General features: G+C 43.0%; 1 protein-coding gene and 1 pseudogene across 1 annotated transcript in view; one reads left to right on the top strand and one right to left on the bottom strand.

The window, feature by feature from the left end:
* Positions 1-159: 159 nt before the first annotated feature.
* Positions 160-27,833, bottom strand: part of LOC114031103 (all-trans-retinol 13,14-reductase-like) — a 28,348-nt gene continuing 674 nt past the window's right edge. The window contains exons 2-11 of the mRNA XM_027846130.1: positions 21,788-21,970; positions 21,323-21,564; positions 20,331-20,532; positions 19,651-19,848; positions 16,670-16,789; positions 2,600-2,738; positions 2,067-2,176; positions 1,813-1,979; positions 1,420-1,579; positions 160-605 (exon numbers count right to left, since the gene is read on the bottom strand). Coding sequence (XP_027701931.1) covers positions 460-605; positions 1,420-1,579; positions 1,813-1,979; positions 2,067-2,176; positions 2,600-2,738; positions 16,670-16,789; positions 19,651-19,848; positions 20,331-20,532; positions 21,323-21,564; positions 21,788-21,970 — 1,667 coding nt within the window. The 3' untranslated portion in view covers positions 160-459. The remainder of the gene's footprint in view (positions 606-1,419; positions 1,580-1,812; positions 1,980-2,066; positions 2,177-2,599; positions 2,739-16,669; positions 16,790-19,650; positions 19,849-20,330; positions 20,533-21,322; positions 21,565-21,787; positions 21,971-27,833) is intronic.
* On the top strand, positions 3,972-4,762 carry LOC114031094 (annotated as a pseudogene).

The following is a 27,833-nucleotide window of genomic DNA, read 5'->3' as shown; positions in this document are numbered from 1 at the left end:
GAGTCACAGGGACATTGAGGAGCAGAACCAGAATTAGGTCCGGACTCCAAACACTCTGTATCACATACCACGAGATGCCCAAGTCAAGAACACTGTTGGAGATGACAAGGAGGTAATGTTTGGTTTATGTTTAATTTCATAAGTAAATCACTAGTCCAGAACAAAAGCCTCAGGATAAGCACGATCCCATTTTAAACACTGCTTTCAAACATCATCCCCTGGCCCACCTGGAAGACCACCAGGGACCAGACTTTGACCACCATGATTTAAAATTTAAAAACCTCCTTGGACTTCACCTTGGATATCAAAGTGACAGCTCTGTATTGTTACTATGGCTTTCATCAGGGAACAAGGTGAAGTGTTGCAGTGCATTAGAAGTTAGTAGGCAGGTGTGTCCTACTTTCTACGCAGCTCTCAGGCCCCAGGACTCCTCGCCATAGGGGATCCACTCAGACTGTGCTAATTCATTCTCTTGGGCAGGGCAGCAGAAACTCGAGACTGCAGCTGCAGGAGGTCCAGATGCACATTCCTCTGCAGGATGGTGCCGCTGCACAACAGGGCCCCATGTAGGGCCCCAAACAAACCACAGGTGAACACATCCTGTCCTGGAAAGCAGAAGCAAAAGCAGTCATGTGAGGGCTAAGCCAAGTAGGACGGCAAGCCTGCTTCTCAGCCAGGGAATTCAGAAGACTGTGCCTAAGCTCTGGGAGAAGACGAAGGACTCCTGGGGTCTAGACTGAGCTCTGCTCCCGCCTCACCGGAGTTCATTCTCCTTTTCTGGAGAAATCAATGAGGACCTGGGCAAGACAGCTGCTGCAGAGTGAAGATAGAAGAGCGACCCAAGGCCTAAAAGACCAGGTCGCTTCATCAGTCCAATGCCAGGATAGAACTGGGGTTCTTCACTTATGTCATGGACCCCTTTGGCAGACTGACAAAGCCTGTGGACCCCTTCAAAGAATGTTTTTAAATGCATATGACAAAATACCAATTATTTTACCAATTATATTGAAATGCAGTTATCAAAATGCAAAAACAAGTTTGTAGACTCCATGTTAAGAATCCCCGATAGGGGACAGCTAGGTGGTGCAGTGGATAGAGCACCGCCCCCCCCCCCCAAAGTCAGGAGGACCTGAGTTCAAATCCGGCCTCAGACCAAACACTTGACACTCACTAGCTGTGTGACCCTGGCCAAGTCACTTATCCTCAATTGCCTGAAAAAAAAAAAAAGGAATCCCTGATAGAGGCCCCACACATCAAATCCCTCCATCTTCTTCCCCCAGCGTTTCCCAGCCTTGCTTGGGATCTAGTAGCTGCTGCTCCTCATAGAACTTCCAGGATAGAACCTGGGGAGGGATAGAGGGATGGAGAGCCCAAGGAACATAGCACCAGCTCAAGTCCTAGCATAGTGAGGCATTGTACCTGTAAGGTAGAGATTGGGGATGGGGCTCTGGGCCCTCATTGTGGCCAGCACGTGAGGCTGCCGATGGTTTGGATTGTGGTCGACCCCACAATTCTCTCCACGAGGGGCAGCCAGAAAGAACTGATGGCTGAGTGGACTCCCTACTGATACGTTATGAACCTGAGGAGGGAGAGAAGACAGTTGAGATGGAGAAAAAATACAGGTGGGCCTCAGACTCCATCATCCCTACATCCTTTTCAGTTTGCTCCAGTTTCTACCACTCCAAGGTGAGTTGTTTGAGGCTCTGTACCCCTCACTTACAGGTACTTATTTCCCTTCAGAACCACACTCCTCTTTCCCAGTATGAGGCCATAGAACTAACCTGCCTCCCCGACCTCTCCCTACACCGGTACCTTCCCCTCCAGCTGAGGGTACAGTTTCATCAAAACAGACAAGGAAGCATCTATGAAGGAGTCCTTCAGGGCCTCATAGTCACTCCCCATCTCATGTGGGGGCTCACTCTGCCATTCATCAAACCACTCGGAGCGGGCAGGCAACATCATCATCAGTGTTGATTGGTCTGAGGAGACAGAGTTCTGGTCACTACACCTGGTGCTGGGCCTATCCTACCCTCTTCCCTTCCCCACTTCCATGGCCTCTGGCCCACCTGGGAACCTGTCCTTCCAAGTTGGGTCTTTGGCTGATGGTGAGGTGATAAAGAAATAGGGAATGTGTTCCACAGCTTGGTCCCTGGATAGGGACAGGTATCTCTCCATCCTGTGGGGAGGAAAGAAGAGAGGAGCCACATGACTGGTTCCCCTACAGTTTGAATCAATGGAGCCTCTGTGGTGGCGTCTTAACCCTCTCAGAAGAAGGGGACAGGAATCACTCTCCCCAAACAGGACCGTTTAGTAGTAGGAGAGCTGCACAGATTCCTTGGATCCAAAAATGCTGCCAGAGACAACTTAAACAGGTCAGACCAACAACTCATCCTGGCAGCTAGGGAAAGAGGAAGATGGCTTACGGGATGGAAGGGAAAAAAAGATACAGGAGCTTCTAGAAGGACACCTGACCTCAAAAAGGATGAGTAAGTAACTGCAAGGTGGACACCATGGGCCTATGAGTCATCTGGAACCCCTTCCCTGCCCAGCTTTTAGGAAGGAGGAGGATCACAGACCACTCCCCTCCTTTAGGACTTACGCTTGGTCAATGTCTGTGTCAAAGTAGACATAACAATTGTTGGCTTCCAGGCCCAGGTTTTTCTTGGAGCCTCGAAGGCAGATGAAGACACAAAGTGCAGACATGCCAGGCTGTACCATTCCTAGATGGGACTGTATACCTGTCAAAAGGACCATAGTGACCTCAGGATGCAGCAACAGATGGACAGCTATGTTTGTGCACATACTGGGTAATAACCACAGTCATTGATTTGGGAAAAAGCTGATGGTTTAAACCTGCCCATCTCTCCGATGGGACAGCGTGCTGTCCAGTTCTGCTCCAATTTTGTGTTTGGATGAAGGTTCTTTTACTACTGCCCCAAATATCTCTCTGCAACAACTTAGGAAGTTCTTCAACTTTGTGCATTTTTACTTCCTCTCCCTGTCTGTACACTCTGCTCGTCCGTAGAATCATATCAACCCCTTTTCCTGTCTTCCTCCCCCTTTCCTAGGCTATCACTACTTCTGCTAGCATTTTGTGTAGCTGATGCTTAGATATGTATCTTAGCCTCTGCACTCTTGCTTCTCTAAAGCTGATTCACATTTCCTATTGGATAGGATCAAATGAGATAAGATCTGCCAAGTGCTTAGCAGAGTGCCTGGCACATAGTTGGTACTTAATAAATGCTTATTCCTTCCCTCTTTCCCTTAGTTTAACTGCCAACTATTACACCTTCATTCTTTTAAACAGAGGAGCTTGCTAAAATTGTGATGACAAAGAGAATATTAGTTTAATTGTTTAAATTAGGAAGTTTTACATGCAAAAAGTCAATGCAGCTAATTTAAAAGCAAGCTGCCAGAAAGAATTCAGGAGCTGAGGAGCCACCATTAGGATCGCACACAATTTAGTAGCCATCACTAAAGTTAACACAGCCTGGAATAAGGTATTCCAGAAGGCAAAAGATCTAGTATCCTGAGTGAGGAACAAGTTTTTTTTTTGTTGTTGTTGTTGTTGTTGTTTTTGTTTTTGTTTTTTTTTGGCTAGGCAATGGGGTTAAGTGACTTGCCCAGGGTCACACTATAGCCAGTAAGTGTTATGTGTCTGAGGCCACATTTGAACTCAGGTCCTCCTGAATCTAGGGCCAGTGCTCTGTCCACTGCACGAGGAACAAGTTTAAAAGCAAGTAAGAACTGTGTGGCGCTGACTCCAGAAACAAAGCAAGGACTCAGTTCTAGCCTCTAGGTCAGTCTGCAGTCTTCAATAGAATACCCAGGACAAGAATCCCAGGCAAATGGGAAGCCTGCAGTTCTATCACTCTGAACTTGCAAAGCTTCTCAGCTGGTTGATAGTCAAAAGTCTGCAGAGAGGTCAAGAAGGATGAGGATAAAGAAAAGGCTATTGAATTTAGCAATGAATGGGGTGATTGGGGCCGTGAGTGTTAATATGTGCAATAGCTGTGGCTGGAGCAGCTGATTACAAGTCCTCCAGGTATTCTAGGTGGGAATTATAGACATTAGGCTTGGCCTAGGCCCTTTGCCATACATACAGCCCAGACATAGACCCTGGCAGCTGAGAGAGCAACCTGAATTCCTCTAAAAAAGGTCTGTTGTCAGATACCATGAGAGCTGTACCTGTGGATACAGAGACTGCTAGGATATCTGTTCCTAAGGGCCTGATGAAGGCCGAGGAGGAAGGGCTCAGATATGAATTCTCCAAGGTGGAAGAGGAGGTTTTGACATCACAGCAGATCCTAAGGGTCAAAGAGAACGGGTCACCGTGGACAGCTGAAGAGAAAGCTGAGCCTGACTCCCCTGAACAGACTGAAACAGAATCTTTCCAAGAATTGACATGATGATCTGATCTCCACTGCCCGTGAAAAAAATCTGAGAATCCTGGAAAGTGGAGTGAGAAACTGACACATTATGACCTTTACAAGAAGATTCAGGAAATTCTCCCAGGCAAGAGAGGAGACTTCAGCTGCCCTGTTCAATGTGGGATCTGTCATCAGCAGTAAACATGGATATATGAAGAACTCTGCAATCTTCAAGTCTTTCAAAGATAGTTGACACTATAAAATCCAAAGTCATCAGTGGCAGAGACAATGGTGGAGACGTCCTTCCTTCACCAACCAGAATTAGTGATAAACCCCTGCAGGATTATGCTTCCTTCTATACCCCTTTGGAGCTTTACCCCACCACAGAATAAGTCCAAGAACCTTCTCAACTCCTCATGAGCAACTGCAGAAAAAAACCCCAGCAAAATCATCATTCAAACCAGGAAATGGACAGAGCCCTGTGTTGAGAATTCATATCCATACATATGTAGACACTTACTGTGGGATTTGAATAAAATAGTGAACAAAAAGTTGTATGCACAGATATTTATACTCAAGCTTGTAGATGAAATGTGTATCTGTGCTGTTCTTCCTGGGGGTGAATTTTAAATAGAGCCATTGCCTCAACTCCCTTTTGGAAAACACTAGCCTAGCTGAATGCCCAAATCAATTTCTGTTTAGGAATACAAAGAAGTAAAATCATGAAACAAACTCTGAAAACTTAGCTCTTTTTCTTCCTTCCTTCAGTTTCTGAAAGCTCCTATAAGTAACCTAGATGACCAAAACGTAAAACTGTCTATTTTTCCTATGTCTCCCTGCCCCTACCAAAGGAAACTCAAACAAGCAGCTGCGTGGTTGTTATGCAAATATTCTAGCTTTAACAAAATAATTTCAAAAAGCAAAACTAGGTAAAGCAGTTTTAGCCTCATATCAGGAAAATAGTATTATCTTGGACCCTTAAGCCAAAATGCAAACCTTACATCACCTACTGCTTTACTTATTTACCTGTTCATATAAAGAAACTGAAGGTTCTAAAGCAGGGTTTTGAGCACTGTATGGCTTTGCAATTAGCCCTTGTGGCAGCATGCTGGCAGTGTATGAAGTTTGCTTCTCTGTTCTCTGAATTCCTATAGTAGCTCCTAGTAGGTTCCTACCTTTAGCTAATCAGCTCAAACGCACCAATGAAAGGTAAGCCTCTGTCTTAAGCAACTTTTAAATGAGAACAGCTTATCCCCTCTATTACTGGCTATTCTACTTCTGAATAAGCCCAGAGAATTGTACGTTACTGGTAAGTAAATCTGAAACTTCCATTGTTTACAATACTTAAAATTCAGAAAATAAACTTAATGAGAAGCAGGACTGGACCTTCCTCAAGACAGGTTGGAACTGGATGGAAAGTGTTGGTTGGGATTAGTAGGAACCTGTTTGGGGATTTGTTGACTTTGTAAAAGTAATATTCCTCAGGAGCTTTGAGGCTTTTCCTCCCTTTTCCATTTTTAAAATGCTGGCATTTGGCAGCTTTTCTCAGGGCAGTTTTCCTGCCTATCATGAGGCTTGATTTTGAGGGTGAAGTTTTGTGCTTATTGGCTCTCAGCAGTGGAATTAAAATCTTTTTGCTTAAATACTTATTAATTCAATTTCACTGGCTGAAGGAATACTCCTTATGGCTCTATTTTGTTGAGCTGTATTGCTCTTCCTACTCTAGAGAATCAGGTTCTGATACACCAGTATCTGCTTATCTATCCAAATGCTCTTCTGAAGGGCAGAATTCCATTCAGTGTAAGGAGGTAGATGAAGTAGGAAGCACACTACGCAGTGTCCTTTTATCTGGTTTTATTATTTGTGGCTGAAATTGTTAGAAGGGAAACAGTGAGAAGAAGTAAGATACAGGGCCAGGAATTAATCTTTCTTCTCCTTAAAGTGGATATTGAGTACTTGTCATTAAATTATTCCTTTCAGGGTAACAAACAAAAAAGGAGATCATTGGTAACACTGGAGAGAGATGAGGTCAGAAGCCAAACTATAGAGTTAAGGAGAGTGGGAGGAGAGGAAGTGGAGGCTCCTATCAAAGAGGACCTTCTCAAGGAGTTTAGCTACAAAAGGCAGAAGAGATATGTGATAATAGCAGGAAGACAGATCAAAAGAGTTTTTTTGAGGATGCGGGAGACATAGGCATGTTTGTAGGCAATAGGGAAGGAGCCAGTAGGTTGAGAGAGAGTGAAGATAAATAAGGGATTGGGGATAAGGGGGCAGTCACCATTAGTATTCAGGATAGTACTAGAAATGCGAGCTATCACAATAAGAAAAGAAAGAGAATTTCAGGGAATAATCATAGACAAAATGGAAATAAAAACATCATTTTTTATAGGTAATGTGATGGTTTATTTAGAGAACCCTACAGAATCAACTAAAAAACTAACTGAAACAATTAGCAACTTCAGCAAAGTTTCTGAATATGAAATAAATCCACATAAATCATCAGCATTTATGTATATTATCAACAGAATCCAGCAGGAAGAGATAAAAAGAGAATATCTACTTAAAATACCTGCATAAAGTGTAAATACTTGGGAGTCTACCTGCCGAGACACATCCCATACCATACCAACCAAACTACCAAAAGATTATTCTATACAGCTAGAAAATAAATTAAAAAAAAAAACAACCAGGAAACAAAAAAAAGGAAAAATAATAACAATTCATCTGGAAGAACAAAAGGTCAAGAATCTCAAGGTAATTAATGAAAAAAAGAGTGGGGAAGAATGGGGTCTTACAGTACCAGATATCAAACTATACTGTAAAGCACAATCATCAGAACAATTTGTTTTCAGTAAAAAACAGAAAAGTTGATCAGTAGAAAAGATTAGTAATATTTAGAAGTAATTGAACGTAGTAGCCTAGTGTTTGGTAAACGCAAAGATCTCTGCTTTTATGGAGTAGAGCGAAGAACTCACTGTTTGACTAAAACCACTGGGAAAGTGAGAAAGCATTCTGGCAGAAACTAGATGAAGGCCAATACTCACACTGTATACCGAGATAAGCTTCAACTGGATGCCTAAGTCAGACATAAGAGGTGACGTCATAAGCAAATTGGAGAAGCAAAGAAGAAATTAACCATCATATCTATGGATAAGGGAATGATACATGACCAAAATGGGATTGAGAAGTTCACAGGAGGTAAAATGGACAATTTTGACTACTTAAAATGAAAAAGTTTTTACACAAAACAAATGCAGCAAAAATTAGAAGAGAAGTAGGTCAATGGGAAAAAATCTTTCCACAAATTTTTCTTATAAAGGTCTCATTTCTAAGATATATAAGGAATTGATTCAAATTTATAAGAAACAGAGCCCAATTGATAAATGGTCAAAGGATACAAATAGGCACTTTTCAGAAGAAGAAATTCAGGCTATCAATAGCCATATTAAAAATGCTCTAAATCACTAATAATCATAGAAATGCAAATTAAAATAACTCTGAAGTATAACTTACACACATCAAATGAACAAAGTTGACCAAAAAAATGAAAATTATGAAAGCTGGAGGGACTGTGGGAAAATAAGTGCATTAATGTACTGTTCATGTAACTGTGAAATGACCCAGCCATTCTGCAAAGTAATCTGGGAAGTATATCCCCAAATCTATTTAAACTATACATATTCTTTGACCCAGCAATACTGCTTTTAGGTCTATACTTTAGAGAGATCAAGAAAGGGGGAAAGGATCCATATGTAAAAAATATTTATAGAGGGGCAGCTAGGTGGCACAGTGGATAGAGCACTGGCCCAGGAGTCAGGAGGGCCTGAGTTCAAATCCAGCCTCAGACACTTAACACTTACTAGCTGTGTAACCCTGGGCAGGTCACTTAACCCCATTCATTGCCTAGCCAAAAAAAAAGAAAGAAAGAAAAAAATATTTATAGCAGCATTTTTGTAGTCGTAAAGAATTGGAAATGGGATAGTCATCAATTAGGGAATGGTTGGACAAGTTGTAGTATATTAATGTGATGGAATACTATTGTGCTTATAAGAAAGGATGAAGGGGATGGTTTCAGAGAAACCTAAGAAGACTTGTATGAACTGATGCAAAATGACTGAGCAGAACCAGGAGAACAATTTATACAATTGCTGACAATATTGTAAAGACAGCTTCATTGCTCTTTGGATGCAGCCGAAGGTGACCAACCCTGCAAACCTCAGCTTAACCATATGTGAAAAAATATGAACATTCAAGAATAAAAAGGTGTTTAAAACATCCTTAGAAAGAATACTAGAGGCAGAATCAAGATGGTGGAGTGAAAGAAGTTTTTCTTTTTGTTTTGCCTAGTTCACCCAGCACACTTCCTCCACAACAATCTAGGAAATACTCCAGACCAAATTCTGATCAGTAAAGCCAAGAAAAAATAACAGTGAGTCCTTTTTTCCAGGACAGGGAAGCTTAGGAAGATAGACAAAGAAGTCTGGATACTGAGGCAAGCAGGGGCTGACCAGGAGCTTGAGTCAGTGGTGGGAACGGGGAGCATTCCAGCACTGAGGCCTGGAAAGGGAATTGAGATAGACCACCAGGGCAGGTGGCACTGGGGCAGAACAAGATCCCAGGGGCTGAACTAGTGCTGGGAGCAGGAACAGGTGTCTTCTGGAAATTCTGTTGCCCATTCCCTAGTTTCAGGTCACAGATCAAGGGCAGAGAGGAGCAGCCACAAGCAAATGGTGCCCTCACTGTGTACTGAGCAAGAAACAAGGTTCAGAAATATAGCCGTGTGGCTCTGAGCCCAGAAGCAGAATGGCCACCAAGTTCTAACATTTAGCCACACACAAAAGCCTCTAGTGGAATAACCAGGACCAAAGATGATCCAGCAGTCCAGTCCATCTGAACCCGCAGAACCCACAGGGGGCTAACAGTGATTGCATCCTGCAGTAGTCTACTGAAACTCAGCTACAAACAAGCCAACAGGCCCAACTGGCAGAGCTCAGACCAGGAGTATGAACAGACCTCTCTGCAAATCATACCACTCTGGAAGCACAGAAAATTTGCGGGCCTCCAGACTGAGTTATGAAAGTAGTAGAAAGACATGAAAGGACAGAAGCTCAGTCCGGTCACCCTATCCACCCAGCCTGGAAGCGAGCAGAGCCCAATACTATCATAGAGACCAAAGTCAAGAATTAGGCCAGAAAGATGAGCAAACAAAAGAAGAACTGGACCTTAAGGAGCATAAGGAGCTTTCCAGTTACAGGGAAGCTCAAGACATAAACACAGAAGAATACAATGACTTGAAAATATCTACAAGCAAAGCCTCAAAAAAAGAAAGAAAGAAAGAAAGAAAGAAAGAAAGAAAGAAAGAAAGAAAGAAAATTGGACACAAGTCCAACAAGAACTAGACAAGTTAAAGAGTTAAAGATGGTTTTAAAAAAAAAATTGGAAAAATCCAGTGAGAGCTATGGAAGAAAGATATGGTCTGAAAAAAATAACTCCTTAAAAATCAGAATTGGCCAATAGAAGCTAATGATTCCAAGAGACATCAAGAAACAAAACAAAGTAAAAGGTTGAAAAAATATAGGGAAAATGTGAAATATCTCATGGGGAAAATAACTGATCTAGAAAATAGATTGAAGAGAGATCATTTAAGAATTAAATAACCATATAAAAGCCAGAAAGAAAAAGGAACTAATGACCAAAACTACAAAGGGAAAGAGGTAAAAAATAAGGGTTGGGGGACACAGGGGTTGAGAGGAAAAGAGCCATTGGGAAGACAGCCACCTCAAAAATGATTTAGCCAAATACCTCAGAAGACATAATACTATGTTTACAGCAGAAGGGAGTGGGGGTGGGGTAACCAATATTAGAAACAAATGGGGGAAAAATAATCCTAACTCTCATAACTTTAAATATGAATGTATTAAACAATCCAATAAAATGAAAAACAGTAACAGATTGGATAAGAAAACAAAACTCTTACAGTCTATTGCTTACAAGAAACACATTTTAAAAACAAAGACATACACAAAATAAAACTGGGGTTGGAGGGAAAATTACATTAAATGAATTTTAAAAATCAGGAGTTGTAATCACGCCATCTGACAAAGCAAAAACAAACCCTCAAAATCTAAAAAGGGATAAATAAGGAACCAAAATTAGTCTAAAATGAATGACAGAGAACAAATTAATGTAAGTATTAAGTTTACATGCTCCAAATTCCCTAGCATTCATAAAGAAAACATTAACCAAGCTATAAGAATATATAGGCAGTAACACAGTAGTGGCAGGAGACTTCAATTTCCCTCTCTCAGTTTTGGATATGTCTAATAGAAAGATAAACAAGAAGGAAAACCGAGATCTGAACAAATTGTTGGTGAAACCAGAGCTTAAAGACTGATAGCTTCTTCTAAATTGGATTGCAAAAGAATGTAAATATTTTTCAGTACCACATGGAACTCTTATGAAAACTGACCATGTGTTAGATCACAGAGATATTGCAAACAAAAGTAAAAAGGCAGAAATAGTAAATATATCCTTTATAGATGATATATAACACAATAAAAATAATTATTAGTTCAGGGTCTATAAACAAAAGACACAAACCCAAGTGAAGACTTAACAATGAAATCCTAAATGACAGGTCAAAGAACAAATCATAGAAACAATAATCATGTGAAAGAACATGATGACGATGAAACCACATATAAAACTTTCTAGGAATGCAGCTCAAGAAGTCCTGGGGTGCGGGGAGGATGGAATCATAGCCCTACAAAGGTACATTGACAAAATAGAAAAATGGAGGATTAATAGCTCAATGTGCACTTAAAATTAGAAAGCCAACAAACAAACCAACCTAAAATTAACACAGAAGAGGAAATACAAAAAATCAGATGAGAAGAGGGCTGGAAACAATAACAACAACAAAACAAAACCCCATAAAAATTATAAAAATAAAAGCTGGTTCTTTGAAAAAACCAATAAAATTGAGAAACTTTTAGCTAATCTGATTAAAAAGGAGAAGGCAGAAAATCAAATCAATAAAATAGCAAATGAGCAAGGTAAAATCACAGCAAAACCAGAAGAAATAAAAACAATAATATAGAGAATATATTATATACAATTATGTGCTAACAAAACTGAGAACACTAAAGAAATAGAAGAATGGCTTCAAAAAAATAAAATACCCATACTATCACAAGACCAGATAGAGAGCTTAAATAATCCAATCTCATAAAAGAAATTGGAATTAACTGTAAAAGAATTACCAGCCGGGGGGTGGGGGAGGGGTTGGGGAGGAGAGGTAGGGAGAATGACTTCTGGTCCTAATGGATTCACAGGAGAATTCTATCAAACTTTTAAGGAACAATTAATACCTATACTTCACAAATTATTCTCAAAAATTAAGAAAGAATTACCGTACCAGAATCTTTATGAGACAAATAGAGTCCTGATACCTAAAACACTGAAGGACAATTATAGCCAATATCTTTAATGAATATTGATTTAAAAATTTTAAACAAATCCCATCAAACAGACTACAGTTATTTATCCAAGAAATCATTCATTATGACTGAGTTGGATTTATAACAACTCATTATACTGAGTTGGATGCAAGGATAGTTCAATATTAGGAAAACAATAAACAGAATTAACCATATTAAAAACAAAAACATCCAACACCATGTAAATGATCTCAATAAATGCAAAAAAAGTCTTTGGCAAAATACGAGACTCATTTGTGCTTCAAAAAAAAAAAACACAAAAAAAACCAACAACTACAAAGTATAGGGAGATGTACTTTTTTTTTTGATGAGGCAATCGGGGTTAAGTGACTTGCCTAGGGTCACATAGCTAGTAAGTATCACATATCTGAGGCCGGATTTGAACTCAGGTCTTCCTGACTTCAGGGCCAGTGCTCTATCCACTGTGCCATCTAGCTGCCCTGGGATTTCTGTTTTAATTTCATAAAATGTATCTATCTAAATCCAAAAGCAAGTATCATATGCAATGGGGATACACTAGAATGTTTTCCTGTAAATACAGGAGTAAATCAAAAATGTCCACTTTCCTCTCTTTTATTTGACATAGTACTGGAAATTCTAGCAACAGAAATAAGATAAGAGAAAGAAAGTAAAAGCATAAAGATAAAGTGGAGATAAAGCTGTCCCTATTGGGAGATAATATGATGGTATACTTGGAAAATCCTAAAGAATCAGCAAAGATATTAAGATAATAATGGCTTCAGCAAAGTTGCAGGCTATAAAATAAACTCAAAAATTTGCAACAGTTCTCTATAATAATAACAGAATCCAAGAAGAAATAATAGAAAGGGAAATCCCATTCCAAATAACTACAAAATGCAATAAAGTATCTGGATTGATTTACCAAAGTACACAGAAGACTTGTATAGATGCATTTACAAAATGCTTTCTAAAGAAAGACAGAACAACTTAAATAGCTAGAAGAATATTCAGTGCTCGTGGCTGAGCTGTGTCATTATAGTAAAAACAATAATAATAAAAATAATAACAATAACAATAACATAAAACACTACCAAAGTTAATTACCACTTTTAATACTATTTAGATTACTTTCCAGAACTTGATAAAATAAGAACAAAATTCATTTTAAAAAAATATCTAGAATATTAAGAGAGATTTTGAAAAGAAGTAGGGACAAAGGAGAATAGCACTTCCAGACCTCAAACTATATTATAAAGGAACAGTCATCAAAACCATCTGGTATTGGTTAAAAAGTAGAGGAGTAAATCAATGGGACAAGTCTAGACAAGGGAGATGTAGAAACAATGGAAATTAATTACTTTGATAACATAAATTACCTAGGAAAGAACTCTTTATTTGATAAAAACTGCTGGGAAAACTGGAGAGCAGTCCGGTAGAAATTAGGCTTACACCAGCACCTTCTACCATGTTCCACATTACATTGTGAATGGATATGTGATCTTTATATTAAAGATCAGACTATAAAAAAATTTAAAAAGAAACAGATTACATACCTCTCATAGTGATGGATAGGAGATGTATTCTGAATTAAGCAAAATATAGCAGCAATTACAAAAGATAATATAGATAACTTTGATTAAATGAAACTGAAAGGCTTCTGCACAGATAAAATTAGTGCACCTAAGATGAGAAGGAAGTGGCTGAATGAGAAAAAGAATCTTGATATCAAATTCTCTGACAAGAGTTTGGTATCCAAAATAGATAAATTATTAATAAATATATCCCTGCTTACACACACACACACACACACACACACACACACACACACACACATTCTGTCTTGCTCCTTGCTCCAGACAGCCAAAATAGAAGCAATGGGTAGAAGTTGCAAAGAGAAAAACTTAGGCTTGATATAAGGAAAATGTCCCAATAATTAAGAGCTAAAATGAAATGGACTACCATTGTCATAGAGAAGCGTGTTCCTCCTTATTGGAGGTTTCTAAGTAGAGACTGAATGATTACTTAATCAAATTGGTTGAAGAATGAGCTTCTTTTTTCTGGTAAAGGTTGGACTAGAGGGCCCCAGAGGTCTCTTCTAACTCTGGAATTCTGTGAATACACTTATTCTTGGTAAATATGTGGGCAGCTCATTGGCACAGTGGCACAGTGCCAGGCCTAGAGTCAGGAAGACTCATCTTCCTGAGTTCAAATCTGGCCTCAGACACTTACTAGCTGTGTGACCCTGGACAAGTCATTTAACCCTGTTTGCCTCAATTTCCTCATCTGTAAAATGAGCTGGAGAAGGGAATGGCAAACCACTCCAGGATCTTTGCCAAGAAAACCCCAAATAGCATTACAAAGAGTCAGACACTATTGAAAAGGACGAAACAACAAAATTCTTGGTAAAAAGATAATGGGTTAAAGGTGAACAATGTTGCATACTCTAGCCACCTAAAGGTTTAATGAAGATTTTTGTTATTATTGAAGGGAAAGTTCCCAGGGGCAAGGGAGGGAGGGGAGTTCCTATGGGAGGGAGTGAATACCGGAAATGAATGTTTTATAACAAGTAAAATGCATTAATAATGCTTTTTTAAAAATGAAAATTAAGCAGATGACATGCACGCACAATTCAGTATTATAATCAAACAAATCTTACCACAGAGTTCATGTAACTGGAATTAATATTAACATTATTTTGCTACATGATAATTTGACATAAATAAGAACCAGTTTATATAAATGAGAGCAATTAGCATTTCTTTTACAGAGCTAAACTAAGCATGTCTAGGGTATGCACTAGGAATGAATGGAGATAAACTGGATTGGACAGAAACCTGATTTGCGGTCTTTCTGAAAACCCCTGAAACCTACAACCTGGCAGGGGCTAAGGAAGTAACTTTGGACTATGTGATTCAGTCTCCATTTAAATCCAGGATCCTATCACCCAATGGCTAATGACCCAAGCCCTCTCCCACAAGGATCTGCTCAGAGGGTGGCAGCAAACTCCTCTTTCCTCCCCTAAACTACCTGCAGCCTGTGCTAAGTAAGTGTTTCATGAGGATATTAGGCTGGGGCTAGGATCATTAACCTAGGCAGAGTTAGAACTGGAATCTGGGTGTCCTGAGCCAAAGCCCAATGCCCTAACTAGCTAGGTAATTTATGTCAGGCAAGCCAAGTCACTGTCTCTGGCCCACAGATACCTAATCTCACATGAATGGGTTAGACTGCATAACCTACCAACCGTGCATGAAATTCACCTTCGTGTATGAAACTGAGTAGTCCTTTTTCTAATAATCCATATAGTGTTTATCTTTTTGTTTTTGTTTTATGCTTGTTGAAACCACATTACTTTGGGGTTTTTCGGTTTGTTTTTGGTTTTTACAATTTCGATTTTTATACCAAACTTAAACACCCAAAAAACAACATTTACATACAGAAAGCAGAACAGAAAAAAGAAGAGTATCTATGAACCTGTGAATCTCCAGTTCATGCCACTTTCTTTTAAAGGTACATAATAAATTCTATGCATTACTCTCCAACCTGCTCTACTTGTCTGTGCTTCCTTCTTTTCTGTGCATTTTTAAAAAATGTTACATTGCTGCCTCCATTCCCCTTTCTGGCATCACTGTTGTTAAGCAAGCACAGCGGAGCAAAGCGGATCCTCGTAGTACAGGGCTCCAGAACGCAGGGTTGGCTCTTCATCTTATGTCCATCCCCTCTCTGTTGGGAGATGGGTAGCTGGATTCTTCAGCCTATTCCCTCTCCCTCTGTTTCTAGGGATTCGGGCAGTTTTCACTTACGGTTTTCTTGTCTTCTATGTCTTTATGTAGTTCTTATGGAAAATACACTTTTTCATGGAAATCTACTTTTTCCTTTGTGTCTGTGCCTGAAAGAATTGTTGAGCTTGATTTGCAATAATTGTGTGTGTGTATTTCTTTTATCTACTCCTCTTTCTAACTCTAGTTCCAGAACTGGAGCTTTGTTCCAAGGCCAGTCTCTTGTTCCTATGCTGTGCTTTTTGGTGAGGTGGTCAGCCCTACTTGGCCTTACTTTAGGTCCCTTTTGTCCTTGTGCTGTCCTCTACCTCCAGGGCTTTGATGCTCCTGAGACTTTGAGGTTCAGAGCACAAGATCTTTGGGGTCCTCTCTAGCATCTCAGGATAGAGTTAAGGACCTCTGAGCCCACCCTCTTTCCCTAATTACCTTGTACTTAGCTACTTTGTATTTATTTGTATATGGGTTCTTCATATTTATTTTCTGTATAGATTTATACAAGTACTTGTCGTCTAAACTCCTCGCCAGTATGGATTATTTCATTCGTTATATCTGTATTCCCAGATGGGAGGAGCTTAACAAATGCTTACAGCTTGAATGAGTTCGTAATTTATCCCAGAAGCGATAGAGAGCCGTCAGAGCTTGTTGGAGTGGCCTGGTCACACACAGCCAGTAAGCATGAAAGCCAGAATTTCAACCCAAACATTTTGGCTACAAATTCCATTCTCTCTCCACTAAGGTAGGCATGCAGAGGGAAAGGGAGAGATTGTCGGCAGACAGCCAATATTAGTAAGGAGGGGGTAAGAAACACTGGAAAAATGGAGGAACAAAGCAATAGAAAAGAAAGTTGACATCCCCCTCCTGGGCTTCAGCCAAGACACGAATACCTCAACTGGGAATGGGCTAATAGGGAGTCAGAAATCATAATAGGTATTCTCACATTTCCTAAGTAAGGAGAGACTATGGGACATTTGAGAAAGAGAGCAGAGGAAAGCTTTTCTCACAAACTCAGCTGACTTGCTTTAAGATCAGGCATCATGGTTGGCATAGAACTAGTGGCTTTTACCTGGTAAACAGCGGGCTTTCTCAGGCAACAAGCGCTCATAGGTATGAAATATTCCTGCATTAGAGATCACAATGGGAGAAAAGATGTTCACCAGCCCTCTGTTCTTCTTCACCCTGACACCTACAGAACAGAGGAGACTAGATGAGGTCTGGAAAGTGCAGGTGCCTTTGGAGAAGGGAGGAGAAGGCTCCAGGACTTTCCAAGTGCTCTTTGGTTCTAGAGCAGAAAAGTCTGAGACTTCCCCCAAACTGCGCCTCCTGGGCCATCTTTCTTTCCCATATCAAAGGGCCTACCCTGTTCTCTTTTAGGTAGGTTGGATTTCCAAAAAAATTGTGCAGTACGTAAAGTTTTCACAGTCCCAGCTTACCAGTTCAGTAGCCACCCTAACCAGCCCCTAGGGATCTAAGTGTTAAAGTCTCTCCTTAATTTCTAATTCTTCATTCCCATTAGTATAAGAAGTATAAATGACTGCTAACAGCTTAAAGTATTAGTCCTTCCCTAGGGATCAATTTGCATATTAATAAATCTCCAAGCTTTAAAGGAATGACTAAAGCTGCAGCCAGAGCATTTAAAGCAAATTGAAAGATTTGGGAAGATTTGGGGGGAAATGAGAACTTCCCCATATGGAACCACTAGCCTGTGTGCGGGCAATGATAGAGTTGTGTGACTACTGTAGAATCAGGAGACCTGCCCTAGCCTTAACTAGCAATGGTCAACCACAAGTCCTACTGACAGGAGTCCAGAATCATGCTATTTCGTCTTCCTCCCAGGGTAGGCCTATGTCTAGGCAGGGCACTAGCTAGCTCTAAGTGTGGCATATCTGAAAGGTGCCCCCAGGACACCACCCTGTCCTGTAATCTCCCCAACAGCCCTATCACCATGCCGCAGATGTACCGCTGCAGCTAAATTCTTTGCCCTTAAAGTCAACAAGGGCATTTGAGAGGGGGCTAGCGATTAATTTAATTAACTACTAAAACATTGGTGTGAGTTACCTTGAATGTTTCTTAAGTAAGAGTTGAACAGTTTTTGCTTTGAGGGATATATGGGGAAGAGAGAAAGACATGCTGAACACAGGACACCTTTCTTTGTATCCCCTGCATTTCGCACAAAGCCTGGCACCGAGTAAGTGCTAAATCAAATGCTTATTGACTGATTGACCGCCCACACACCCAGAAAAGTAGGCCTAGAATGAGGGGCACCTAAATAAGGAGTGGCAGGACTGGAGGGACCTTTGTCCAGCTGGGTGTTAAAAGGACAGGTAGGAGTGCAGGAAGGTAAACTTTATTTCACAATTTTGCTGGATAATGTTCCATTCTGATTAAGGCCTTGCTTAGAAACTTACTGCCCTCCCATAGACACTAAAAAGGGTGACTGATGGGGAGCTACAGCCACCTCTCCCCACCCACTCACTCAACCTCTTCAGCCTGGTCCATACTCCCCCACCCCTGCAGTGGCTATCTCCTAGTTTGGAAAAGACGCTGCAGGACTTTTGTCCTTGTCCTTGCCCCTGATCCTCCCCACACTGCCCGAGCTGCCTCCCTATAATACCCCCCTCCCTTGGCCTCCTTCATGCTGTGCTCTGCTGACACCCTTCTCCCTCACTTACCCTCCCCCCCATCTCCGGCATTGCCTTCCCTTGCTCCTCCCACTCCGAACTGTGGACAAGTTCCCAGGGTTCCAGGCTCACCCTCTGTCTTTTTTCCTCCTCAGTGAAGTCGGCCACTTCTATTGTTTCCACCATCATTTCTAGGGAAGTTACTTCCTAATCAGTATGTCTAGCCCCCATCCCTCTTGAGCACAAGATCTTGTTTAGTTGTCTAGAATTCAACACGACCAAATGCAGACACACCCTCTTCCAACACCTTCTCTTCTTCCTCCCCAAATCCGCCCCTGAACGCCTTATTTTGATCAATCGCACAGAGTTGCTTTCTTACTCGGGCCTGAAAACCCACAGCCGTCTATACCTCATCTGTCCTCCTTGAGCCCCTGCACCAAATCCAGTCAATGCTCAGCCAAGGGCACAGGCAGAACAAGCTGTTCTTCCTGTTTTTCCCCTCGAGCCTCCATGTTGCTGTCAGAGATATCTTCCTAAGGTACACCTCGGATTGTAATTTTCCTATTCAAAAGTCTTCAGTGGCCTCCTATGGCCTACAGGAAAATTCAAATCCCCAGTATTGAAAGTAAAAGCTCTTAACAAGCTAGACCCAACTTACCTTTCCGGGCTGCTGTTACTACTCTCACTGAAGGTGCTAGGGAGGCTTCATGTACTGAGGTCCAACTTAGACAATAATAGCTAGTCTTTCTTTATAGAGCTCTTCAAGGTTTGCCAAGCGCAGACCTCAATGTTACCTCAATCCATCCTCACAACAGCTCTGGGAGGGAGATGCTATTATTATTCCCTTTTTACAGATGAGGAAACCGAAGCATAGAAAGTTAGGTGATGGATCACATATTTCATAAGTGTCTAAGCTGGAATTCAAACTCAGGCCTCTGTGACTTAGTTCCCTGAACACATGGCACATGTGCCTTTGCTTACATAGCTCCCTGGAAGACTGTCTCCCTGTCCCCCGCTCCCAATCCCTGCCTGCCCAATACTTCTGTTAAGCCAAGTCTCTGCCTCTCCGGCGGCATCTCACACATTCTGTCTTTCCCTACAGATACTGTGCTCCCAACAGCCAGTGGCTACCTTTGATTCAATTCTGTGTCTGACACAGTGCCTAGCCTAGCTTAACTCTGCTTACCCTCGATGCTCAAAATCAATTGGACACATGAGTGCCTGAATGTTCTTTCATGTCTTCCAGACAAGACTACAGCCCTCGACTACTGTTCCGGAGTTTTCAGGATTCTCTCCCCACAGGGGAGCCAGTTATGCTCAATGCCTTATACTCTCTACCCTAAGGGCTTTTTTCCTTTTTAAATTTCCCCTGGCCCCACCAATTCTAACAAGGTAGAAAACGGCACCGGTGACCCCCAGCTCTCACCACAGGCTCTTCCAGCTGAATCCAGCAGCACACTTTTCACTGTTGCACTGGTAAGAACTGCACCCCCAGTCTGCTGAATTACAGGGATAATGTGAAAAGCGATTTCACTGGAGCCTCCCCGAGGGTAAAATGCCCCTTCTAAGAAGTAGTTGATTAGTAAAGCATGCATAGAGAAGCTGGCATTCTTTGGGATTGCACCTAGAAGAAAGAGGAGAGAAAACTGAGTACTCTCAGCTGCACCCTCTCCATCTAGCCTGGGATAGTAATCCCTTCTGGAGCCAGTGGGTGCTGAATGTATCAGACGGCCTGGATCTTTTCCTCCCCAGGACCCCATGGTGCAGTCTGGGGCCTGGGAACCAATCCAGCCATGGCCGTTTGTTGATCTATGGGGCAGCAAGTGAGTCCTCTCCTCTCAGTATTGTAATGGTACCATGTCTCAAGACAGGAGCAAACTCTAGTTAGCCAAGAACATGGAGAGGAACATTCTCCAGGGAATGTTCACTGGCATGCTCACTGGCTCCAAGGGGCTCAGATCGAAATCTCATTGTTTATTTTCAGCAAAGCAAGAAGAAGCCAAGAGAACAGCAGCCTGTCCCCACAGGCTGCCACCCTCACTCCACCCTGGCTGTTCCCTTCATCTTTCCCCCCACCATCATATCCCCAGAGCCCAAGTTCCACACCATAGATGGGATGGATGTAGCTGAGCACGGCTTTGAGGTCCTGGGAGGCAGACAGCTGGCTGAGCACGTCCGCTAAGCTCTGGGTGGCTGCTCTCAAAAAAGGGGAGAAAAAGGCCAGCACCCCCAACCTGTCCAGCAGCCTCACCACTGGCAAAGGGATGATCTTCAGCAGGACTAGATGAAGTGTTCCTTTTGCTACCTCCTGGGGAAGGAAAGGAACCCAAAAGTTACTATATCCCTGCCCCTGCCAGCCCAAAGAGCTGGGACCCCAGTGACATGGGCCAGATTTCAACCACTAGGCAGTCTGGGGAAGGGGTCTTCTCTAAATGAAAAAGAGTGTCTTTCTCAAGCATTTCTTAGAAAGAAAGATCTTAATTTTGAACATATGACTCATTAATCCTTAATAAGAACCAATGCAGTTCCCTGGTGAACACGTTGACCTGAGCCCTGCCCTTCTCTATTCAAGGTAAAACTGGGGAGTGTGGGATGTTTGTTTTAGGGTTTTTCCATCACAACTTGGGGCTCCTTTGACCATTCATGGTCCCTTCTCACTTTGTCCAGTGCCCTCAGGCTGTGCCCCCTCCCACTCTGACTGCCCACAGACCACAGAAGGCTCATTCTCCACAGCAGTGTTCAGTGCTCCCAACCTGGCCTGAGCCCTCCTTCCCTCCATCAAATCCCCTTTCTTCAGGATCCTGTGAGGTGACAGGAGCTACTCTAATAACCTACTAAAGTTTTGTTAGGTACTAAGACTTAACTGTCCATCTCTGCCAGATCGTGTCTTTGTATCTTCATGGGAGCCCTCAATAGAGGAGGAAATCCCCAAGGCCATGACACGGGAGTACCAAGCAAACCTCCAATGTCCTGATGAGAAGCAGTTGGGGCCAGGACTGTTGTCCTTCCTCAATCACCACCCTTTCCCGTAGGTCAATATTAGCCCTTCCTGAGTCTCTGCAGGCAGGGAGGAGCCTACCAGGTCAGCCCAGTCTTACCTTCACCATCTTCATGTACTTGTCAATGGCAGCTTCTTCATTAGGAAACTTTTCCTTGAGGCCCTGAACATAGGCTTTCTCCCCAGAGTACATGGGGAACTCCCTTCTGCCGGTGGGTCCCTCCAGCACCACAACATCAAATGGGGAACCCAGGTAAGTCCAGTTCAGCTGCCCCTCTGAGATCTGGTCCAGGAAGAAGTGGCAAAAGCTGCCCTTTTTCAGCTGCCCAGCATAGTGGATTCCTGTCAAACGGTAGCAGGGAAGGTACCCCCTCAGGAGGTAGAAAAAGGAAACCGAGTCACCTGAAAATGCCTAGAAATCTCCAAATCTCCTTCACAACGAACCCTGTGCCAAGCGGGCAGTAGAGGAAAAGCCTATTTCCTTGGTGATACTGGCCACCTCCCCTGCTCTAGGCAAAATTTTCACCACTTTTGAATACCTGGTCCCTCCCCAGACTCACTTTACCTGTGTCAAACTCCAGGCCATCCCAGCCAAAGGTATGGCAACATCCCCCTGCCATAGCATGCTGCTCCAACACCAGGACACGTTTCCCTGCTTTGGCTAGGATGGCAGCTACTGCCAGGCCCCCGATTCCACTCCCAATCACCACTGCATCCAGCTGGTCTGGCACTTCAGCATCTGAGAAAGCTGCAACCCAAGAAAGGGAGAGAGGGGGTCAACTCAGACAGTGCCAAGTAAGGAGGAGGTGGGACAAGGGAACTGGCAGAAATATACTGAGGCGACCGAAGCAATTAGAAAAACCATTAGACCAGCATTAAACCATTAGACTTTGAACCCTGTCTCAGAGGCTGTGGTATGCAAGTGAGACATAGAATTGGAATTGGTGTCATCCAATCCAATGGACATTTCCCCTACCTGCTCAGCTAGACCTGAACGGACAGATTACAGGAAGCTGAGAAGTAGGAAGGTGAGCCTAGAGCTTGGAGCCTAAGCAACAATAACTCAGGATGAGGAACCCTGGATTGTAGCAGCCAAGAGGAAGAAGGCTGATGTGCATCTGCTCTGGGACCACCTGGACAGAAAGAAGGAGGTACACCGGCAGAGAAGGAGGCTTACAGCTGCTGGTTTCTGACAGAAATGTTCAAGCCTACATATTGGGCCATTCCCAAATATCCATCTCCAGGAGAAGGAATAAGGCTGTGCGGTGAGGAGGTGAGAGCCCCTAATGCCACAGGCTGGAGCAGGACAAAGCTACTCATGGCATCCTTGCAAATCATTGGCAATCCTCAGTCAAATAGACTCTATTAAGTTCCTACTATGTGCTAGGTATTGTGCTAAGCACTGGGCATACAAAGAAAGACAAAAACAGCCCCTGCCCTCAAGGAGCTCACAGTCTAATGAGGGAGATAATGCTAAAACAACCACAAACAGACGTGTGTGTGTGTGTGTGTGTGTGTGTCTGTATATCTGTGTGTCTGTGTCTGTGTCTGTGTCTGTGTTTCTCTGTGTGTGAAATAATCAACACAGGAAAGGTACCAGAATTAAGAGGGATTGGGAAAAGCTTCTTGTAGAAGGTGGGATTTTAGCTGGGACTTGATGGAGGCCACAGAAGTCAGGAGGAGGAGGAGATGAGGAAGGTGCTTCCTACTTCTCAGCTTCCTGTAATCTGTCCATTCAGGTCTAGCTGAGCAGGTAGGGAAAATGTCCATTGGATTGGATGACACCAATTCAAATTATATGTCTCACTTGTATCCAGGTGTAGGAGTTAGCCAGTGAAAACGCCCAGAGTCTGGAGACGCTTAGGAGTGCCTTAGTATCTTGCTGGAGGGGATGCCAGGAGGCTGCTATCATTGGGCCAGAGAAAGGTCACGGAAAGGTTCACATGGACATGAGAAGAGGCAGTGAGGAGCAGAAGATCCAGCTTCAGCCTTTGCTTCCAACACTTATTGCGGGAATGCCCAAAGGCAATCTTTTCTCTGAGCCACATTTCTTCATAAAATAGGAATAAAAAGGTTGCAGGGCCTTAGTCACTTTGATTCCAAATGCCTCAGTGCCACAGGTGGGTTCTTGAAGGCCAGAAGAGGGGCCCAAGACCTCGGCCATTCCTGCCACACTGGGATCTAAGTCTGGTGACAAACTCCAGACCTGTCATCCCATAACTATAAAGCCAAGTCCAGAGAGGTTTATCAAAAGGTTGGCTGTATGGTGGTGAAGATTTTGGCCAGAACATCTCTCAAAGACCATTTACTACGGGAGCTGCAATGCCTGTGGGTAGAGGGAGTGCCTACAGAGAATCAATCAATATTTATTAAGCACCTATTATGTGCCAGGCATCATGCCAAGCACTAGGGATACAAAAAGAGGCAAAAGATGCCTCTGCCTTTGAGGAGCTTACAATCTAATGGTGGAGACAGCGCACAAACAAATATATTCAAAACAAGCTATATACAGGATGAATAGGAAATAATTAACAGAGAAAAGGCATTGAAATGAAGAGGGGTTGGGGAAGCCTTCCTGGAGATGGTGGGATTTTAGCTGGGAATTGAAGGAAGTCAGGGAGGTTGGTAGTTAGAGCAAAGGAGGGGTAGCCAGAGAGAAAACCAGGAGCCAAGAAATGCAGCATCTTGTTAGTGGAACAGCCAGGAGGCCAGTGTCACTGGATCAAAGACTATAGGCCAGAGAGTGAGATAAAAGAAGATTGGAAAGTTTATGAAGGGCTTCGAATGCCAAAAAGAGGATTTTGTAGTTAGATACTGGAGATGATAGGGAGGCACTGGAGATTACTGAATAAAGGGGTGACATGGTCAGATCTGTGCTTTAGGAAATGACTTTGGTGGCTGAGTTTAGGATAGATGGAGTCAGGGAGACCCAACAGCACCTACTGTAATCATCAAGGTGATGAGGTGATAAGGGTCTGCACCTGGGTGGGGACAGTGTCAGAGGAGAGAAGTGGGGTATATTGGAGAGATTGTGCAGAAGTGAAATCTACAGGCCTTGGCAACAGCTTGGATATGCGGGAGGTGAGAGGGAGGGAGGATTTGAAGGTGTTGAGCCTGAGCAACTGGGAGGATGGTGTTGCCTTCTACAGTAACCAGAAAGATGGGGGGTGCGGTTTAGGGGGAAAGATAACGAGTTTGGTTTCGAGTTTAAGATGTTTACTGGGGCAATGGGAGGTGCAAGACTGAAGGCCGGCAGAGAGATTAGGGCAGGATAGAGAGATCTGAGTCATCAGTAGCGAGATGGTAATGAAATCCACGGGAGTTGATGAGATTACCAGGTGACAGAGGAAGAAGAGAAGAGGGCCCAGGACAGAACCCTGTGGGACACCTAACATGTAGAGGCATGATTTGGATGAGGAAACAGCAAAGGAGACAGAGAAGGAGCAGACAGCTGGGGAGGAGGAAAACTGGGGCAGTGCTGGGAGGAAGGGAGTCCTAAAAACCTAGAGACAAGAGGTTATCAAGGAGGAGAAAGTGATCAACAGTGCCCAAGGCTGCAGAGAGGTCAAAGAGAATGAGAACTGAGAAAAGGCCATGGCTATCTCTTGAAATGTTACTATTATTATGGTGACAACTGTGGGACATTTATATGCCACTGACCTATGCCCTTTCTCTGTTCCTTCCTTCTTAGTCCTAGAGTGCACCATCAGCAGAATTATGGAATATCCCAACTGGAAGGCAAACCAAAGGCCATCTACTCCAACTCATAACTGAACAATAATCCCCTCCGTAGAATCAATCGAGGCTTGGGAGACTTCCAGTAAAGGGGAGGCCCCGGCCTCCTCAGGAAGGCAATTCTGCTTAGGAATGGCTTGAGTTAGAAGGAGTCAACCTGAAGCCGCCTCTCTTCAACTGCTTATCCATGGCTCCTAGGTCTAAGTAGGGCAAGGCAAAGCCCTCTTTCTCATGGCCTGTCACATACTTGAGACCAGTGATCATCCATGACATTTCCAGAGGACTCAGGCTGAACATTCTGGAGAGAAAACTGTGCAGAGTGAAGTGAATTGTTTTTCTCTTTTTCTTTGCAACATGGCTAATTTGGAAGTGTTTTGCATGACTACGCATATATAATGGGTATCACATTGTTTGCTTTCTCAATGAATAGGGAAGGGGTTGGAGGGAGAGAATTTGGAACTCAAAAAAAAAATTTTTTTTAAGGCAATTGGGGTTAAGTGACTTGCCCAGGGTCACACAGCTAGTGTCAAGTGTTGGTCTGAGGCCGGATTTCAACTCAGGTCCTCCTGACTTCAGGGCTGGGGCTCTATCCACTGCACCACCTAGCTGCCCCTCAAAAAATTTTTAAATGAATCTTTAGAATAAATAAATAAAAATTTCAAAGTCAGAATTCTTGGGTTCAAATCCCAGTTCGGTAGCTTACAAAAAAACAAACTAAAACACCAAAATCCAAAACAGCGATTGTGTTCTCCCTGAACCTTCTCTTTTCTGAGATAAAGAGCTCCGTTTCCTTCAGCTGCTTCTTGAATGTCCTGGTTCCAATCCTACCCCTTCCTGTCTGCCCTTTCTAAACTAACCCCAATATGTTAGCATCCTTCCTAAAATGGAAGCCCTCTTCCTCCTCCATCGAACTGAACAGGATACTATAGATATAGATAGAGGAAAGAGGGGTAGAGAGGTGGAGAGAAGGAGAAGGAGGGGGGAGAGAGACAGAGACAGAGAAGAGAGAGAGGGAGAGAAAGAAGAGAGTGAAGAGGGGGAGGAGGAAGAGAGGGAGAGAGAATGTGTGTGACAGTGTGTATGTGAGTGAAAGACAAACAGGGAGGGTGGAGAGAGGAAGACAGAGGCAGAGGCACAAAGAGAAGCGTATGTGTGGAAGAGAGAGAGAGAAGCAATTAATCTACTCTCTACTTCGAGGATTTTGTCTCTGTAGGGCTGCTCTATCAGAGCATAAGCCCTCAAAAACTTAATAGATGGGCTTCATGAAAGTTGCCACAGTTGAACAAGTGTGTTAGTTATCCTCTTCCCTAAGGAAGGGAAGGAAAGGAACAAGCATTTCTTAGGTGCCTATTGTGTGCCAGGCACTGGACTGAGTGCTTTACAGGTATCTCATTTGATCCTCGAAATAACCCGCAGAGGTAGGTGCTGCTAGTAGCTCCATTTTACAGATGAGGAGACTGAAGCAGGCAGAAGTTAGGTGGCTTGCCCAGTCACAGCTATTAAGTGTCTGAGGCTGGATTTAAATGTTGGCCAATTAGGTGGTAAGCCTTCCCACCTTGGCTAGGCAGGGCCTCAGTTTGGCAGGATCTGACAAAGGTTACAAATCACTGGTATAGCCTTCAAGAGCCCAGGGTCATGTCCATACCATGGTTTTAAAAAGGAGGGAGCAAAGATTATAGAATCACAGATTAAAGCTCAAAAGGGTCTGAGATTTACTGCAACCTCTTCATTTTACAGATAAGAAAACTGAAGCAGCGTGGTAAGGTCTAGTGGATAAAGTGCTAGCCTTGGAGCCAGGATGAGCTTGGTCTGACAATTTACCAGCTGTGTAACCAGGAACAAGTCACTTAAGTTCTCTCAGCCTCAGTTTCCTCATTTGTAAAATGGGGCAGGATTAGATAGCCTCTGAGATGCCCTTTCAGTTCTAAATCTGGATCCTATTGAGAGGAGGTGCCTATGGTCACCCAGGTAGTGAGTGGCACAGCTGGGACTGGAAACACTTGCCTTGTTGATGCTAAATCCAGCTTGCTTTCTATCACATCCCACCGCCTGGTAAAATACAGGCTGTCCCAAATGTCTTAGTGCAGTTTTAAGCTACTAAAGCTATATAACCTTATTTACTACGCTGTAATTTAAGATACTAATGCTTAAAACTGCACTGAGACTTTTGGGACATCCTGTACAAGGAGTACATACGGAGACTTAAAGACTTCAAAGTCAATCAATAGACATGTATTAAGCACCTACTATGTGCCAAGCATTGTGCTAAGCTCCAGAGGTTCAAAGAAAGGCAAAAACGCTATCCCTATCCTCAACGAGATCGCATTCTAATGGGAAAGACACACATACACAGCACAAACAACTACATACAGACAAGATAGAGGCAGAGGACATGGCAGGTAATCTGAAAGGGAAAGGCATTATATTAAAGGAGGGCCTTTCTCAATTTTTATTGGAAACTCAGACTCACATGACAATAATGATATTGTTCATCACAATAATAGTTAAATTATTATTATAAGTGGCATAGGTTCAACAACTTGGCTGAGGGTCCTCAAGCTCGCCTGATAACCCTGCTGGCGCTGTCAGAATAAGAGGCCACTGCCCTCCCCCCTAGTTTGAGGCCCCTTCCGCCCTCCCTCACTGTCCTGCAGCTACCTGCGCTCTGAGGAGGCATTTACTTAATGCTGATTGGATTGGATTAGATGCTTTGCTACTGTTCTTCCATAAATCCTCTAAATTACAACAGCATTTTACAAAGAAGGAAATCGAGGCGCAGGGAAGGGATCCGAACCTGCATCTCTCCAGATTCCAGAAGCTGGGCTCTGGTCTCCCCCCCCCCCCCCCCCCCCCCCCCCCCCCCCCCCCCCCCCCCC

The sequence above is a fragment of the Vombatus ursinus genome, unplaced genomic scaffold (assembly GCF_900497805.2).
Source record: "Vombatus ursinus unplaced genomic scaffold, bare-nosed wombat genome assembly UNPS02015066.1, whole genome shotgun sequence".
Lineage (NCBI taxonomy): Eukaryota > Metazoa > Chordata > Mammalia > Diprotodontia > Vombatidae > Vombatus > Vombatus ursinus.
The sequence above is the reverse complement of the archived record's forward strand: the minus strand, read 5'-3'. Positions and strand labels throughout refer to the sequence as shown.